At 39.3% G+C, this 19,234-nt stretch overlaps 1 protein-coding gene across 11 annotated transcripts in view; it reads left to right on the forward strand.

The window, feature by feature from the left end:
- The window catches only part of GNG2 (G protein subunit gamma 2), a 137,200-nt gene that overhangs the window by 48,570 nt on the left and 69,396 nt on the right, over positions 1-19,234 (forward strand). For 3 of the 11 annotated variants that reach the window (XM_024997239.2, XM_059890194.1, XM_024997241.2), the window contains exon 3: positions 5,142-5,213. In XM_024997239.2, coding sequence (XP_024853007.1) covers positions 5,142-5,213 — 72 coding nt within the window. 11 annotated transcript variants of the gene reach the window in all.

The raw sequence follows: 19,234 nt of genomic DNA on the forward strand, positions 1-19,234 counted from the left end.
ACAGCCATACTGTTTTCCATAACTGTATCATTTTATATTCTCTGCAAAAGTACACAAGCAAAAGCATATTAGTGTCACTGAGCATCTTTTCAAGTACTTGCTGACCACTTCTGTATCTTTGGAGAAAAGTATATTAAGTCATTTGCCCATTTCTTAATTGGGTTGTTTGTTTATTATTATTGATTTGTAGGAGTTTTTTATATATTCTGGATATTAACTCCTTATGTGATTTGCAAATATTTTCTTCCACTTTATGAGTTTTCTTTTTACTCTGTTAATTGTGGGCTTGTCTGCACAGAAGTTTTAAATTTTGACATAATCCAATTTACTTATTTTTATTTTTGTTGGCAGTGGAAAATATTTTTCTCAGACATATAGGACGTTTCAAAAGTATATTCTTGAACACATAGACACTTTCAATAAGGTAAAAAAGTTAGAAAATATATGTCATAGTTTATGAACATAATACAACTCACCCAAAAGTACTTGTAGTAAAAATTCTGTATATAAAATAATTAGGTCATAGGCAAGAAGTGCAAAGGGAGAAATTTATCACTTTCAGGATTGTTTGATTCTTTATTTCTTCTGGGAAATAAAGGAAACTGTTAATCACATAGGAAAGAGGAGGGGCTAACATATTTGAGAATGGGAAGAAGGGAAAGGCAGTGGTGTTTTGAACCATCTGCAAATTGACAGGTGATTTGCATATGTTGTTTTACTAATTTCTTATACCAGGCTTGTGAGGGAGACAGTGCTGTTGCGATTCCACAGGCCAAGGCTTGATATCTTGTACAAAGCGACAGAGTTACTGAGCAGCAGAGCTGGGATGGGAACCCAAGACCTCTTTTTTCCCTAACCCCTCACCAGGTGAACTAATAGTTAAGTAATAGTTAATTACTTTATGACAGGACACTTTATGGAATATAGCAAAATTATTTTAAAACTAATTGGTGAGAATTTTCAAACTATCAAAAAATAGCAAGGATGATTTAAAATGTCTCACAGTTCAGAATGGTGTGATACAGAATTAAAAATGGAAACATAGATTATTGTGACAAAGAAGACCTCAAGAATAAGGCTTCATATATGTAGGATTTAATATTGAATACTCTTGAGTATAAACAGTTATTGGGGGAAAAGCAACTCATCATTTATCAAGGCTGTGAGTTCTATAAATCCACGTGTAGAAAAAGTAATAGACTGGGGTCTGACACTTGCTGGTAGAAATTTCGTTTGGCCAGAGATGGGTGTGTATCTGTGTTTGTGTGTGTGTGTGTATTTGAAGGCTCCTATGTGGAACATTGAGACTACAGTTTGCGAGGGACTCTCCATTTCCTTAGTAGTCTCATCTTATCAAAATTGCATCTTTGTCCCTGCCTGGCCCCTTTGCCATTTGGGCTTGTGGTTTCTGATGTGTACTCATTCTCGATGAGTGAGTCTCATAAAAATGAGCAAAAAATCACAGTCACCTCAGGTCTTGTTAAAACACAGATGGCTGGGCCCCACCCCAGAGTTTCTGCTTCAGTAGATCTGGGATGAGGCCCAAGAATTTGAATTTCTAACAAATTCCCAGATGAAGTAAAGTCCCTTGACCTGAGAGAAGTACATAAATTGAGCAACTTTTCTACTTTTAAAAGAAACTTCTATATTGCAGAGCAGTTTGGATTCTGCTGAATCTAATGATTTTTTTTTAAACGGGTCTACATTTTTATGGCTTTTTTTAAATTGCATTTTCCTAGAAATGTATTTTTATTAAATTTTATAGAAGTATTGGTCCACGGGGATTAAAAATCAAAAACAAACAAGTGAACCAAAAACATGTCCAGAACCACAGAGAGTTTGAGAAGCACTGTCACCAGAATTATGACCAGCTGTCATTTCCCTTGGTGGGATCACATGTTCTGGGGTCAGCCACAGCTTGCAGGCCTAGAAATTTGATCTAGTTGAAGAACCAGAGTTGATTGAAGTCACAATACAGACACACGCTGTCAGGTTCTACAAAGAACTGGAATCTAAAACCACATGCCAATGACAATTTACTAATCTACAATGAAAAATGAAACTACAAACGGGCTGAGTTACTCATGTTGGCCTGACCAGTGAGTCAGTTCCCTGCCTGAGAAACCTTCTTACAATCCAGAGGTTACTCAGTGAGCATGAAAATGGGGAAAAGGGAGCTCAGTATATGGTTCGAATGTAGGTGGCATCAGGCTGATCACCTAGTGAAGACATAGGCATGTACCTCCCCTCGGTCATTGCTTTGATGGACGGAAGTTTACTTATGAAGCTTCCACTGCTGGCTTGCCCATTTCCCCTTCCTAACTGACAGGTAATGATATTAATTCAGTCAAGTCACTGCCATCAGTCTAGTCAGATCTGTCTGAAAGTACGTAATTCTGTCTCTTTGTTGATGTCTTTGCAAATCTCTGCTGCACCCATTAAGCTATGACTGTCAAATCAATTCTGAAAAAATTAAAAACATGAATCTCATCCAAATGCATAGTGAGCACATGTCAAAGAGTTAATTAGCTCATTAAAGGAAAGAGTGAATGAAAAAATTGATGTAAGAAGTATGTATAGTCTATGAGAGAAAGAATGCTGAAATAATATTTTCAAGTTATATATAAAACTGGTTAATATCCTATAAGGCAATAAAGACATAAGCTTTGGGGTTGTTTTTTAAATCAACTAATGTGCATCTCTACCAGAAAAAAATGCCATTTGTAATTTACCGATTTTCTACAAATGACTGTCTAGCTTTACAGAGTCAGGCCCTAATCAATAGTAAGTAGAAAAAAAAAAAAACAAAGCTGTCCTTCTTACAGTGATCAGATGAGCTTTTTAGACAATGCTCTTGTGTGACATTGAAGGGTACACAGTAATCATTCTTCCTTATTTCTGAGTTTTGGAAGACTTTTCTTAACAGTCTTAATAGTTTTACTCTCTGAGAGCTATCCCGTTTCCTTGTCTCCAAGTTCTCTGAAAGAAGAGAGATCATCCGGAGAAGAGCAGAGAGAAACTGCTCGGTCACTGAACTTTCACTGTGCTCAGTTCTTCCCAGCCAGTGGGACTCGACCTTAAAGAATTTGGATCTATTGGTTGTCTAATTGCAGAAAGAGGAACTCAGTATTCACAGTGTGCCTCCTGGCATTTCAATGTTCTCATCAGCCGACTTTGGGCTTGGTTCATTTGGGTCAGATATTCAACCAGTGCATGCAGAGTTCAAATATGGAGCAATTTAAGGATGATTCCAGTGTGTTCCTATATCCTGCCAAGTTGACCATCTAAAGTATTTGGGAATGTTTAGGATCTGTTATCTAAGCAGGTGTCAGATCTGCAGGAATTATGTTTCTGAATAATCATTTCATGTAAAATATGTCTGTCAGGGTAACTAAGGCTAATCATCAGCTGACACAGCAGAGCTGCATTGAGTGTTCAAATGCTGCAGTGTTTCGTATCAGTTGGTGAAGAGAAATTATCCTTGGTTGAGGTTATAAGAACCTAACAATGTTGCCCATCAGTGGCTGTGGAGGCGGTAATGGACCTGGGAGGAGTGCCAACTAGAGGCTGGTGGTCTGGGGGGCAGTAGGAGAGGCAGGTCCTCTCTTTGGCCCAGGGCTCCCTGGAGTTGCAGTGGTAGCAGAGCAGAGAGGCCATCCAGTAAGCATTGGCATCCAGCTCTCTGCCTGCAGTGAAGGGCCTGTAGCATGCCTAGCTGCAACAGAGACACCAGAGTTTTTGTGACTGCCAGTACACGGTGACATCATTGATATGGATCTATAGTTTGAACAAGGGCATCACTTAGCTAAGTGACAGCTACATCAACTTAAGATCACCACAACAATTTGTGAAAAAAATCAACAATTGATTTGGAAATTTCTAGAATATTTTGGTAAATCATTTTCTGTATAATATATCATTTATGCATATTTTAAAATGTAGTTAATTCAGCAACTAAAAGGGATGTTAAATATATTTTGGTTAAATATTTTTGGCTTATTATATATTAATATTTTATCTTGCCAGTTGTTAAATATTTTGATTATGATTCATTTCTGGCTATTTAAAGTTAAAATTATTCAACTTAACCATCAAAATTAAGGAAAAAAATTAATTGGGAAGCTATTGGCATTATAATAGGTAAAGATTTATTGTTTGAATTTAGATAAGTGCTTATTCAGTTTAAGAGATGACACAGCCTCCGGTAATCAGACAGCTGAATTTTAATAGGCAGTTTGTAAAAAAGTAAAGGCCGGCAGAGGGGAGGTTCCCCAAGGGCAGAAACTGTATCTGAGTAAACCGGGTCTCTTGGTTGCCTAGTAGGCACTTGATAAATGTTAATTGACTAAGTGAATGACTGAATCACTATATGAAAAAGCTCTTTACCCTCACCAGTAATTACGTAAATACTAACTAAAACAATCATGAGATACAACTTCACAGCAATTAATTTAGCAAATTTAAAGAAATAGAAAACCAGTGCTGAAGAAACGTTGGGGAAACAGGAAAGCTTGTCATCACTTTCTGAAGGGACTTAGTTAATTTATAAAGAGAAGTCGCTCAGTCGTGTCCAGATCTTTTTGACCCCATGGGCTGAAGCCCACCGGGCTTCTCTGTCCATGGGATTCTCCAGACAAGAATACTAGAGTGGGTTGCCATTTCCTTCTCCAGGGGATCTTCCCGACCGAGGGACTGAACCCAGGTCTACCGCATTGTAGGCAGACGCTTTACCATCTGAGCCACCATGGAAGTCCTCAGTTAATTTATAGTTACTAGTAATCAAGGATGCTTACTTTCTTCACCCATTTTCTGAGGAATTTATCCTCCAGAAAAAAATGTTTAAAAAACAATGAAAATTTTCTTTAAAGATGTTTATTGTAGAGCTATTTAAAATAGCAAAAAGTGAAAGTCATTCAGTTGTGTGTGACTCTTTGCAACCCATCCATGGAATTCTCTAGGCCAGAATACTGGAGTGAGTAGCCTTTCATCTCTCTAGGGGATCTTCCCACCCAGGGATTGGAAGCCATCAAAACATTTGACAGCTCGGTGGAATATTGTACACTCATTTAAAATGATACACATGAGAATTTCATGAAGAAGTTTAGAAGAAATGTTAACTAATACACATATTCTATTTGCAGCCATGTTTAAAAACAAAACATCTATTGAATGAAAATGTGAGAGGCAGTGGAAAGCATCCACATGAAAAGCTGGTAGGATGTCTTTATTAATAAGCTCCTTTCTAATGGATGAACAAGAAATCTTACAGAAATATTTGCCTCCCTTACAGATTGCTAATATAGAAATTACCACAGATCATTCTCAGCACATTAAAATTTAACCCCTAATTAATTTTCTCAAAACTGGGGATTGTTTTCTCTTTGCAATTTACATTGCTCCTACAGATTCATGACACATAAATTCAAAAGGGTGATGTGGGATAGCAGTGTTCAAAAACAATTCATGGTTTGTAGGAATATTTCTGGGAACAGAGCACAGTTGTTCCTTTACTTGCAAGTTCCGTATGTGTGAATTTGCCTACTTACTTAAATTTATTTGTAGTCCCCCAATCAAAACTCAACAGCACTTTCACAATCATTCACAGGCATAAGCAAAGGAGGAAAAATCTGAGTTGCTCAACATGTATAGTCCCAGCTTAGGCCAAACCAAAAAGACACTCTGCCTTTTTGTTTCAGCTCTCATACTTTAAACAAAGTGTTCTTTTCATGGTCTATTTAGTGCCATGTTTTTCACATTATTGTGCCCTTTTTTAATGCTCCCCAAAACATAGTGCTGATGTGCTGTCTAGCATTCCTAAGTGGAAGAATTCTGTGATGTGCCTTATGGAGAAAATGCATGTGTTAGATAAGATTCCTTCAGGTATGAATTGTAGTATTGTTGCCCCTGATTTCAATATTAATGAATCAACAATATATATTAGGGACTTTCCTGGTGGTCCAGTGGTTAAGACTTCATCTTCCAAGGCAGAGTGTGCATGTTCAATCTCTGGTTGGGAAGCTAAGATCCCACATGCCTCAGGGCCAAGAAACTAAAACATAAAACAGAGCAATATTTTAACAAATTCAGTAAAGACTTTAAAAATGGTCCTTATAAAAAGCCAATCTATATATTAGATAAGATGTGTTAATAAACAGAAACATACATAAAACAAGGTTATGTGTTGATCAACTGATCAAATATTGTGACCCGAGTTCCCAGGAACTTAATCCTGTATTTCCCCTGGATACAGTGCTTCCGTATTTGCTCGCTTTTTTTTATGGCAACTTAAAGAACATACTGCCATGAACAATAAGAATTGACTGTATATGGTTCTAGTGGGAGCAGAGACTTAATGTATTCATATTTGGTCAGGTATCATCAGTGATATTGAAAATCTTGGGCAAAGTGGAAAAAGACATTTGTTTTTAGGTTATTGTAATTTTTGCTCCTCCTTGGCAGTGGGCACACACCTTTCCAGACCTGCATGGTTTTTAGCCTTTTGTAGAGTTATTCAGATCTCTTTTTTTTCCCTCAAAGATCAGCGAGAATATTGTTAGTTAAGTAGTGTAGACATGCACAATAAATCCTAAGGAGATGGCAAGAACCTCAGAAGATGTATCCAGTAGTTTTCTTTATGTCCCCACAAGATCAGAAACTGACAAGTACTACCAATTCTGTAGCTGGGAAGAACTCAGTGGCATAGTGGCTATGACCTGACTCCTAATCAGATGACCCATGCTGGACATAATGAAGACTCAAACCTCAGAGAACGGTGCTCCTGTTCCCAGGTCTACCCACTGTGGGCATTCTTAGTTAAAGCAGTAGTAACTAACTTGGGCAGTTGAAGCAGTAGCAACTAACTTGGGCATGAAATGAATTTACCAAAAGAATAGGTAACATTCAAAGAATCTCTGGGAGAACTGGAGATCTTTACATATGGAGCATGCAGAGTCAGACGTGCACCCAAATTATACCGTAGAGCTGGTCCAGAGAAGACGCTACTACTGCTTCTATGGGAGGCAAACACTGGAGTTCACACTGGCAGCCGACACTGGGAGCTTGAATTCTGCTGCTAAACTGCTGCCATAGCTGCCTCAGAAAGCCCAGAGTAGCTGCCATCACACCCGCATCCAGCAGATTCCATTCTCCACGTTGCTTGCTTCCTTTTCAGATTTCTAAGCAGCAGCTTCGGTGATGTACCTGTACAACGGATTTTTTTTTCTAATTTTTATTAAAGTATAGTTGATTTAAAATATTAGTTTCTACTGTACAGCAAAGTGAATCAGTTACACATATATCCACCCTTTTAAAAATTCTTTTCCCATATAGGTCATTACAGAGTATTGAGAAGAGTTAACTTTTTTCCCCTGTGCTATACGATAGGTCCTTATTATAACAGTTATCCGTTTTATATATAGTAGTGTGTATATGTCTCAAAACTTGGGAAGAAGCAAGGAAAAGGAGGAAAATGAATGATAAAAGTACCTTACCATCTTGCACAGTCCTTTACAAAGAGGGCTTCACTTGTGGTGACTCAGGCCACCCTAGAGACAGACACATTTTCTCTCACCCTTCTAAACCAGTAAACACAGAGGGATTATTGCTGTCCCAGGTCCACTAAAGTTTCTAGAATCTTCCATATGAGGCAGGAGTTTCTACTCCCTGCCTTTCCTACACCTGGCCCTCAAAGGCCATACTCTGTTTCTTCTTTCCTCCTCCTTCCTTCTTTATTTTACAATTTCGTATGAAATTTTCTTTACCCAGTAGGAAATATGGCATTATGATACATTTTGTATAGCATACTTTATAATGAAACTGCTCTTCTTCTAAAATGTGTATTCTGTAAATGTAAATTTATGCACAGAGCATGATTTGCTTTAATCAATGTACAAGATTTTCACATTCAAGCAGTGAGTGAAACAATCAGAATGCAGTTACATTTCAGTGGAGAACAAGAATTTTTTTAATCTCCCTGTAGCATTTCTAGAACAATGATTCTCAACATGTCAATTGGAAAAGCCATATTTTAAATAAAATTTTACAAATCTTAGTAATAGTATGTAATAGAAGCCAAACTTTTAATATCCAGCTCTTAATTGAAGAGTGTTTCTAAATGAGTTTGATGTATCACACTGTCATCTGTGTATTCTTGTGAAAACAGAACAACACATAGGTATAGAATATACTTTTTGCGCAGCCAGTTGTAGAACCCTTTGTGGGGACTCTGACTTTGTTATTAGGTCACACCAGAGGCACAGGCATGGCATTTCCTGGATTGTAGTCAGGCAGGCGTCCACTGCCAAGTCTCCTTGGGCCAAGCTGGCAGCAAATTGATGGTGTCTTGGGAGAGATTGGTTCCCCCTGCCCGAATATGCTGGCCTTGCTTTCCAGCCTCTCACTGGCTTTTGAGGCGGTGGTTCGTACACGTTTTTGTTTTTTTTTTTTTTCAGTTATGCAAAAATGCTTACTACATATGCAAGCCATTTAGAAACAGAAAATAAAAATCATTCCTAGAATAATTTAAACAGATGCTTATGACTGGATTAAAAAACCATTAAAAACAAGGGTCTTGAAGCACACTGACAAAGCAGAAAAGACTATAATGGTGAAAGCTCATTTCCCTCACTGCACTGGACATTGAACAGAATTAAACCCACATATGAAAGCAGTTCATTTCTTCTTTCATCAGAGAGCCTTACTTACAAGGAAATAATGGACAGTTCTTTCAGCTCTACTGTTCTTTTCTCTTTGTTATGGATGTCCTCTTGTGACTTTCATTTGAGTCACTATCAGAGTCAATAAAGTAATGGTTTAAAAAGATGGAAAGCTTTTTAAAAGCACACAATTTTAACTTGAAGGTCTGAGACCAAATCAGTTCCAGGCTCTGGTGACCTCTGTTGCACTCAGTCCCCCTTCCCTGATCATTATTGGACCCCTCCTAAGGACGGAATAAAATGCTTGATACTGACTTTCGTTGCTGTTGTTACCAGTTCAGGGTTGATGCAGAGTGAGAACCAATGTGAGATTAAGTTTAGAGCATAAAGATGGTCATTTAAAATGTGATACGTGTAGACTGGGAGACAGGCACTAAAAATCACATAGTTGATTGGGTCCTGTATTAGTTTTCTATGGTTACGTAACAAATTAACTCAAGCATGGTGTCTTCAAACCACAGGCGTTGATTATCTCACAGTGTCTGTGAGTCCGGCATCTGGGGGCTGCTTAGCTGCATGTCTGGTTCAGGTGCTCTTAGGAGGCTGCAGCTTAGGTGTCGGGCGGGGCTGCAGTCACCTGAGGCTTGACTGGACAGGAGGATCTGGTTTCAAGATCATTCATGTGGCTGTTGGCAGGAGGCCTTATTTCTTCAACCCAGGGGCCTCTCCGTACAACTGCTCATGACATGGTTTCTCCCAGAGCGAGGGATCCAGGAGAGAGAAAGCCCAAGACATAAGCCATAGTCTTTTAGAAGTAACATATCACCATTTTGGCCACACTCTGTTGGTCTCTCAAGGGCGTGAGTACCAGGAGGCAGGAATTATTGCAGGTCCTCCTGGAAGCTGGCTACCACAGGTCCAAATGACCACCTTTTGGGGAAGTAAAATTGGATAGCTACATTCTTCATAAGTCTAAGAACAGCTGCTTGACCAAGTTAATAATAATCATCTCTCATATTTTGAAAACAAATTTTATATCTTGGTTTAAAAATGTAGACTATTATTAAGTAAAATACAGTTATAAAGCTTGTAAATAAGAGATAAAGGTGTACAATATAGAAGTTTAAAGTTTCATATAAACTTATAATCACAATAGTTAATATAACATACTTATGTCTCACCATAAAAATGTATTTATTTTAAAAACTATAGTTAATAATACTATATAACACTATAAACCACAGTTAATAGCATACATTTAAATGTCACTATAAAATAAAATTTATTTTAAAAACTTTTTTCACTTAGTAGTATTTTGTAAATCTCTTTCAACATTAAGATATAAGTTCATTATTTTTACTAGCTGCATAATATTTTATTGAATGATCGTAATAGGATAACTGTATCAGATTATCTAACCATTTCCTACTGTTGGACAGTTGTTTTTCTCTCATCTTTTGATGAAATAAGAATCATGTTTGTAGTATATCTTTGCATGTGTACATGTGTGCTCAGTCGCTCAGTCGTGTCTGATTCTTTGTGACCCCGTGGACTATAGCCTGCCAGGCTTCTCTGTCCATGGAATTTTCCAGGCAAGAATACTGGGGTGAGTTGCCATTTCCTTCTCCAGGGTATCTTCCCAACCCAGGGATCAACTCGTATCTCTCACATCTGCTGCACTGGCAGGTGGATTCTTTGCCACTTTAGCACCTGGGAATCCCGTATCTTTGCATGCTGTGTAAGAATTCTGCAGGGTAAAATTTCAAAGTGAATTCATGAGTAAAAAGGTATGTGCAGTAAAAATTTAGTAGATACCACTGAGTTGTCTGCTGAAAACTGTGTACGTACACTCTTTCTAATGGTGACAAAACCCCTGCCTTCTAATGTCTGCCCTATTTCCCTTTGCTGCACTTTGCAGTGATTTTGAGGAAGGTGTTTCATTTGGCAGAAGTCTGACAGAAAGGAGAAAGGCCTGCAGTGAGTCCAGGGCAACCATCAGGGAGAGTGAAGAGGAGCCATGAATGGCTTGTCCCCAGGTAGCAGAAACCCCTCTGCACATAGATCCAGAACCCAAGTTTGGCTTCTCCACCTTGAGTATGCACACTGGGAATGTGTATCCCTTGCTGAGATAACTCTGACATCTTCAGGGGTCTGTGCATCGGTGAGGACAGGAATAGAGTAGACGAGAAGAGTTATAGAAAGCAGCTTCCCCAGTTCTCGTCAACAGCCTGCCACCATTCCTGCTGAAAACCTCACTATCGCTTTGCTTGACACCTTGAAATCAAATTATCTGAGAAAAGTAATTCATTGATACCAGCCACTAATGTGTAAGTTGAGGTTAATGTTTCTCATTAGTTGAAGAGACCATTCATTCATTGATTCATGGGTTCATTCAACAAATAATACCTATTGAGTAACCCACATAGTCTCTGGATATATAATTGTGATCCAAAACAGGCATCAACATGGAACTGTCAGTCTAATGGAGAAGATGGACAATGATCAAATAATTCCAAATTCAGTTACAAACTGTAATTCTGTCTAGGAATAAGTCAGGGAGGTGGAAATCTAAAAGATGAGTTGAGGTCAGTAGGGTTGACTGCTAGACAGAAAAAAAAGTAACAAAAAACAGAGCTGCAAAGGCCTTGAGGTGGGAAGGCCTTTGGCTGTTTGAGAAACTATAAAAGGCCAGTGGGGGCATAGCGAGAGATGAGATTAGAATGGGTCCCGGGGCCAGGTCATGCAGGGCCTATACATCTCGCTAGAAGAAGCAGTTTGAAAAAATAAATTCAGAATTTGGAAATGTTCAAAGAGGCAGACACAGGGATTGGAGGGGAGCAATGGACATTGGACTGGACAGGAGAGATGTCACTGGGATAAGAAGGCCCCAACAGCATCCTTAGCCACGCCCGTCCTTCCCCTCATTAACCACCTTGGCTTTGTAGGCAGAGCACTGTTGGGCTAGGACACCCTACTGCTCATGGCATTCACTGCAGGGAAGAGCAGACTTACCAGGGCCCTCCTTTCTACCCTCATGGACTTAAAAGTCTGCACCCCACTTTGCCTTTCAGCCGCCTGGGAGGATTCCAACAAAAGTCCATCTTTAATTCTGTTAATTGAATTACAGAGGAAAGGCCCTAGTACATTCAGCAAACCTTAATCCAACTCCACATAACCTTAGGACGCTCCATGTTTTAAAAAGCCCACTGCAGCATGCCTCTAAAGCAGCACTTAATTGACACAATATGGGTCACCTGTCTACATGGAATTAACTGGCAGAGCTTCCAGAACAACCTACTTTCCCTCCCTTTGGCCTCTAGTTCTTGAGCTTCTGAAATGCATGACTGCCACTCGAGCCAGTTCTGAGTCATTATGTAACAAAGAGGCATAAGGTTGAGAACACCTAGCTTCAGGGTCGGTCCAGCGATGCAGTTGAGGGGTGAGAAGGAAATATGGTCGGGGGCTTGGGAACTGCGCTAGGGGCCTGTCAGTGCTGTTCAGCAAACTGATCAGCTTCAGCTTCTGTAAACACACAAGACAAAAAGTATCCCATGGCTTGAGTTGCTGCTTTCATGGTGTCATGCCTGTAATGTCAGGCTTTATTAAAACTTGTGCACATGTGTGTGTTTAGGGTGGGGACAATAAGTGAGGAAATTCTGTTATGGGGCAGGAAATGGAATAGTCCCTGAGCATAACCTTGGTGTCCCTGTGCCCTGACCTGGGGAGTCACAGAACTGAACAACCAAGTGTGTGTGGCCTGGGAGATCCTCCGTCTGAGCTCAAATCCTGGCTTGGACCACTGCTCAGATTCTTAACCACTTTGCCACATTGGCTCTGGGCCGTGTATAAACTTCAGCTTTCATTATTATTGGGAGAGGGGTAAGAAAGGTTGGGGGAAATAGGGCAGAAATGGCCAGAAGAGGAAGGTGAGAGTACTAAACTCCCTTGGGCAGCTCTGTGAGCCTCTCTGCCCTCCACCACCACACCTCTGGCCCTCTTGACCCCCTACCCCTAAATCTCTTAATTCTAGTGGGTCAGACTAAATACCAAGTATGACTTGAAAGTGTTACACCCTCACTGAAACCTCCCGAGCTCACCTAGGTGAGGGAGAGACTGTCCCTTTCTGCTGTTGCTACAGCTGCCCAGATTAGTGAAGGCTGCCAAGGGTCTGTCCAGGGGCTCCTGCCCCCATGGCCAGGGCAGAGCCCCTTTTGTGGATTGAGTCATGTCCCCTTTCATTAGCCAGAAGTGAAATTCTCAGAACAGAATTACAAAATTGACCAAATCTGACATTCTAGAGAAGAGTTATTCCCTGCAGGGTTACCACATAGATTCTTTCTTCTAATATGTCAGAGTTGTAGTATAAGGCCAAAGTTGCCACACAGGGGAACATCATATGGGCAGTTCTTCCCAAGAGTCTTACATCAGATATCTTGCTGCAGTCTGTATCTCAGATACTTGGCTTGGTTTTGTTTTTTTTCCCTGAGGTGGGAGATGGCCTAGGAAAGGCTAAAATAAATATTTAGATAAAACTGCTAAAGTTCATTCACTCTGCTGGGAGTTTGCTTAACCTATAATCTTAAGAGTTTTGCTTTCAAAGGGATGCTGCTGCTGAAATGTTCAGACATAGAGCCGTCTGATATCTGCTGTCTAGTTTCACGTGGTGGGTAGGGAGGCAGAGAAGGCAGAAGTGACAGTTGTTAAATCTAGGTGGATGGTATATGGTTTTATTCTTTCAACTTTTCTGTATGTTTCCAATTTTAAAAAATAAGTTGGGATATCGTATAGTATTGCTCATATGTGGAATGTAAAAAAAATTATACAATTGAACTTCTATACAATACAAAACAGAAGTAGACCCATGGATATAGAAAACAGGCTTACAGTTACCAAGGAGAAAAGGTGGGGAGTGATAAATTAAGAATTTGGAATTAACATATGACATATATACTATTATATATAAAATAGATAACACAACAAGGACTTACTGTGTAGCAAAGGGAACTATAATCAATATTTGTAATAACCTATAAGGGAAAAGAATCTAGAAAATATATATCTGTGTGTGTGTAGCTAAATCTCTCTGCTGTACACTGGAAAGAAATGCAACATTGTAAGTCAGCTGTGCTTCCATTAAACTTTTAAAGTTGGGGGAAAATAGACACATATGAAAGTAAAGTTTAAGGGAAGAGTGTAAAACCACAGTTACTACTGATGGGATCTGTACAATGGAAGTGTGATACAGGGCTTGGTGATCTTTTCTCCTGTCATCCACAGGACCAGCAGAGACCTAGAAAGGCTTGTAGGGAAGGGAAGCAACAGATGGAAAAGAGGTGCTCCAAACAGAGAGATGAGTTTCATGGCTGTTAGTACTGCTGCAGAGCTGTAAATTTCTGTGGAGTGAAGTTTACAACCTTTAAGTAACATTTTTAAGTCTAATATTAAGATCCAGGCCTTCCATATGCCCTTGAAACTGATCCAACAACAACAAAAATTTTGCACGTATATATGAAATATTTTTTCATTGATGTGTTTCATTTCAAATATATGAAAAATAATGGAAAGAATGTCATTAAAAATTTATCTCTATGTGGTAGGATTAAAGATGCCTTTTATATTTTTCATATTAAACCTCTCTGAATTTTTCAGATTTTTTTTCAAGTGACATGTACTATTTTATAATCAGGAAAAAGTTGGTATTATATGAAAAAGAAATGTCATATAGGTATTAATAGTATCTCTGTTGTTTTCTATGTAGTTACATGGAAGCTATCCACAAGTTTCTGTAACTATCCACATGTTTCTATGTAACTTGTTTTCTATAATTACCACTATTAATAATCACCACATCAAGTGGAAGGTATCTCTTTTATTCAGAAATTAAAATGAGAAATTTCTAGAGAGTCTGTCCAGTGTCTTAACAGGAGTTGATAAATAAACCTTCGATGACTTTATGCATACTTTTAAAATTAGGAGTTTTACCACCTTAAAAATTTGCTAAATTTTGAGGCGTTTTTCACATTTAATGATCTTAATGGTGCTTTGGCCATTAGCTACACAATTTCACCCTTACTTTCTCTTTAAAACTCTTGAGTAGAACCATCTTGGCCTGGTAACTTCTCTAGATGCAATTAGTCAGTCCAGTCGAGAATGTTATGTGCATTGACCACTGTTTGACTGAATTGCTCAAGCATTTCTCTTTCCCAAGATTATTTTCAGATTGAATCTCCCCAGTGGTTTCCTCAATAAAGACCAGTGCCAATAATTCATTTAGTTTCTTGACAAACATATTTTCATCCCTAGGCCCATGTCATGTCTACAAATAGCCAAATGATTTATTTTTAATTTGTATGAATGAATTTTATAAGGGACTCACAAAATTCTGGCCCAATTTCAAATTTTTACCCAATTTGCCATATTTAGTAGATCTATTTGAGCTATGTTTGGGTAGGAATTTCCAATTGTGTGCTTAATACTGGGAGTCACTGTTTTGAGTATAAGGTTCAAAGCTTTTTGTTTTTGTTCAGGGTTTTGCTTGCTTGCTTTTTTATGTACTTTGGCAGAAGGTACTTAAGTTGCCATCGTTTCTTGAGGATGTGTAGTGGTTCCATGTTTGCTCTTCTCTGTGTCTGTCTCCACTCTTATTCCAGCTAGAGGCTGCCAGATATGGCAGCATCATTGCATAGGGGTCATTGGGCAACAAGAAATAGATATCAGATCAAGGTAAAATGGAAGAGGATTGCCATCCTAGACAGCTTCAGTAGGCCCAAAGAGATGTGGATAAAGAAACACTGACCTCAGTGACCATCAGTTCAGTTCAGTCGCTCAGTCGTGTCCGACTCTTTGCGACTCCATAAATTGCAGCATGCCAGGCATCCTTATCCATCACCAACTCCCGGAATTCACCCAAACTCATGTTCATCGAGTTGGTGATGCCATCCAGCCATCTCATCCTCTGTCGTCCCCTTCTCCTCCTGCCCCCAATCCCTCCCAGCATCAGAATCTTTTCCAATGAGTCAACTCTTCGCATGAAGTGGCCAAAGTACTGGAGTTTCAGCTTTAGCATCATTCCTTCCAAAGAACACCCAGGACTGATCTCCTTTAGAAGGGACTGGTTGGATCTCCTTGCAGTCCAAGGGACTCTCAAGAGTCTTCTCCAACACCACAGTTCAAAAGCATCAATTCTTCGGCGCTCAGCTTTCTTCACAGTCCAACTCTCACATCCATACATGACCACTGGAAAAACCATAGCCTTGACTAGATGGACCTTTGTTGGCAAAGTAATGTCTCTGCTTTTGAATATGCTATCTAGGTTGGTCATAACTTTCCTTCCAAGGAGTAAGTGTCTTTTAATTTCATGGCTGCAATCACCATCTGCAATGATTTTGGAGCCCAGAAAAATAAAGTCTGACACTGTTTCCACTGTTTCCCCATCTGTTTGCCATGAAGTGATAGGACCAGATGCCATGATCTTAGTTTTCTGAATGTTGAGTTTTAAGCCAACTTTTTCACTCTCCTCTTTCACTTTCATCAAGAGGCTTTTTAGTTCCTCTTCACTTTCTGCCATAAGGGTGGTGTCATCTGCATATCTGAGGTTATTGATATTTCTCCCAGCAATCTTGATTCCAGCTTGTGCTTCTTCCAGCCTAGCGTTTCTCATGATGTATTCTGCATGTAAGTTAAATAAGCAGGGTGACAATATACAGTCTTGATGTACTCCTTTTCCTATTTGGAACAAGTCTGTTGTTCCATGTCCAGTTCTAACTGTTGCTTCCTGACCTGCATATAGGTTTCTCAAGAGGCAGGTCAGGTGGTCTGGTAGTCCCATCTCTTTCAGAATTTTCCACAGTTTACTGTAATCCACACAGTCAAAGGCTTTGGCATAGTCAATAAAGCAGAAATAGATGTTTTTCTGGAATTCTCTTGCTTTTTCCATGATCCAGCGGATGTTGGCAATTTGATCTCTGGTTCTTCTGCCTTTTCTAAAACTGGCTTGAACATCTGGAAGTTCATGGTTCACGTACTGCTGAAGCCTGGCTTGGAGAATTTTGAGCATTACTTTACTAGCATGTGAGATGAGTCTCCCTGAATCTTCTTGAAGAATCCTTCCTGCTTAGGATGCCCAGGATGGAGAAGAAATTCGAATAAATGGAAACTGTTTTGACAGGAAGTTTGGTGAATCATCTTGGGTGCTGAGCCCCATGTAACACTATCTGAAAATAATGAGATGTCCTCAGTTTTTATGTAGCTAAAGCTTTAAATAGACTATGTGATTAATGTACTTCAGGTGCTTATCACTCACTCATTCATTCATTTGTAAATGGAATACCTAAATAAAGGAGTTTAAGAGAGCTCCTTTGTAGCTGTGATCTGGTGCGTCCAGTAACAGAGAGAAATGTTACTCTTGGCAGATGAAATTTGTTGGACAGATTCCCACTGGTTAGTTAGCTTGATCATACTTTATCTGAATATTGGTTTGGGGATTTTTTTCTAAGTGTAATTCAGGTTTGATTTGGAATTTAATATTGACCAGAGTCACTCACATATTCATAGCTTTGGAAGAAAGCTGAAGATAGTATGATCGGAAGCTCTTTCAGTAAGACAGGGGAAATGGACAAAAGATACCCATGGCTTCCTGTCATGTCTCACTTCCTTACCCTCTGCCATCAAGAAGTGCCAAAGAGCCTATTACTTCATGATTTCCCCCTTGGGTTTAACTTCAGGGCATTTCTTCCTATTTACGAGTTTGCTTTGCCTTATCAGAAAACTATGCAACTCTGGAAAGTACTCACTGTTGTGCCTCAGCTATTCAGAAACGTTGACCATGTTTAGAACTTGAAGTATATTAATCAGTTCAGTGATCTGTTCCCTATGCTCCCTTTCATCTTTGTTCTTTTCTTAGAATAAGGACTTAGAATAAGGACCTCATCCTTAAAGGACAAGAGCCTTGTCAAAGCTGTTAACTAGCTTATGGGTAAGAAAGGCAAATTTATGTTTTATCTTAATGTGCCTCTGCTCCATTATGAGGGAAAAGGAAGCATTTGAGTCTAGCAATTATGACTGACTTATAATGTGTTTTGTTCCTTGTAAACTGCTACTGCCTCAAATAAAATGAAAAGAACAAAGAGCATAAATGAATTCACAGAAGACATCTAAGTTGCTCTCAGGATATGGGGGGATTTAGAGAAGCAGCAGGAAAACAAATTAATCCTGGGATAAGTGGAAAACTAGGGGGAAAGGGGTAAATATGATACATTAACAGCTGCCTGTTCTCTTCTGCAGTAGACTTGTCGCTGTGGGGTGGGGCTCACACCACTCTTCAAGCAAGCTCCAAGCCTTGCCAATGCCTTCCTTCCTAGCTAGATTAAAGTGATATTTGTATTGGGGAAAAAAAACTTTCTATGAATGTTAGGCCCTTAATATGATTTCTCCTGAAAAAATATTAATATTTTTCTAAAATGTTTTGTGATGAAGTGCTATTTGGAAAAATTCACATTGTTCTGAATTAGTTCTTTGAAAGGAACATATACTTAGCATGGATTAATCATTTTTGCATGCATTTGTGAAATAAAGGTCATGTTCTTAGAACTTTGGAACCAAATGCTATACTCTTTTTCTCAGGTAGGAACACACTGCAGAACTCCACCTCTGGGCTTTTTCATTCCCCTGGGAGTGTGACAGTAGGTGACAAGGAACAACAGTATTTATTGTAAGAATAACCTATAATTACTGTCATTTTTAGAGGAGGCATTAGAAATACAGAGGATACAGTGGAGCTGTAAGAGAGAATATAAAACTCAACCTCAAAGATAAATTCCTTGAGAACAGGAACTCTTCCTGTCTATTTCTTTGTTCTCTACTACAACATACTACAGAGAGTAGGCATCAAATGAATAAAGAGTGATTCAGTTAATGAAATCAGGCGTCCTTCTATCTACATAATCACTTTATTTCTATATGTAAGTTCCTTGTGTTGAGTGGTAGCTGATAGTGTTTAATAAAAGACGAATTTTAGCTAGAAAGCCATGTTTTAGCTCTATTATTATTTTAGACAGAAAAAAACATGAGATTGAGTGGGCGCTGGAATGTCTCCATTATTTGCCCCCAAAGATGTATGGAATAGCTGAGAATAGTGCCCCGTTGGCAGAACATGGTAGGAAAATTTGCATGTTGGCTTCCCACAAGGACCTATTCTGTGCTGTTATTTCAGTCTCCAGGATACCAATGTTGTAACATCTTAGAGTGCTAAAATTTTACCACCAAAATAATTCTGAAAAAGAAAGAAATGGAAATTAATCAAATTAAACACATTCCCCTGGGAGAACAGGATTTGTAGCTAGTGCAGCTTCATCAGAGGTCGGTGATAGAGGAGAAAGCCAAGAGCATAGGAGGGGGGCCCAGGGAGACCCAGCTTCCTGCTGTGTGGTGGGGGCAGGGCAGGGTGCCTTGGGCCACAGTCAAGTTGGTGTAGGTATCCCGGGGTGCCATGCGATGAACCGGGGATGTCAGGTAGTGAATTGTGTCAAGCTTCCAGGCCCATCTGCCAGCTTGAAAGCTGCTTCCTATCTGCTGCTGCTAAG

Source organism: Bos taurus, chromosome 10, assembly GCF_002263795.3.
Source record: "Bos taurus isolate L1 Dominette 01449 registration number 42190680 breed Hereford chromosome 10, ARS-UCD2.0, whole genome shotgun sequence".
NCBI lineage: Eukaryota > Metazoa > Chordata > Mammalia > Artiodactyla > Bovidae > Bos > Bos taurus.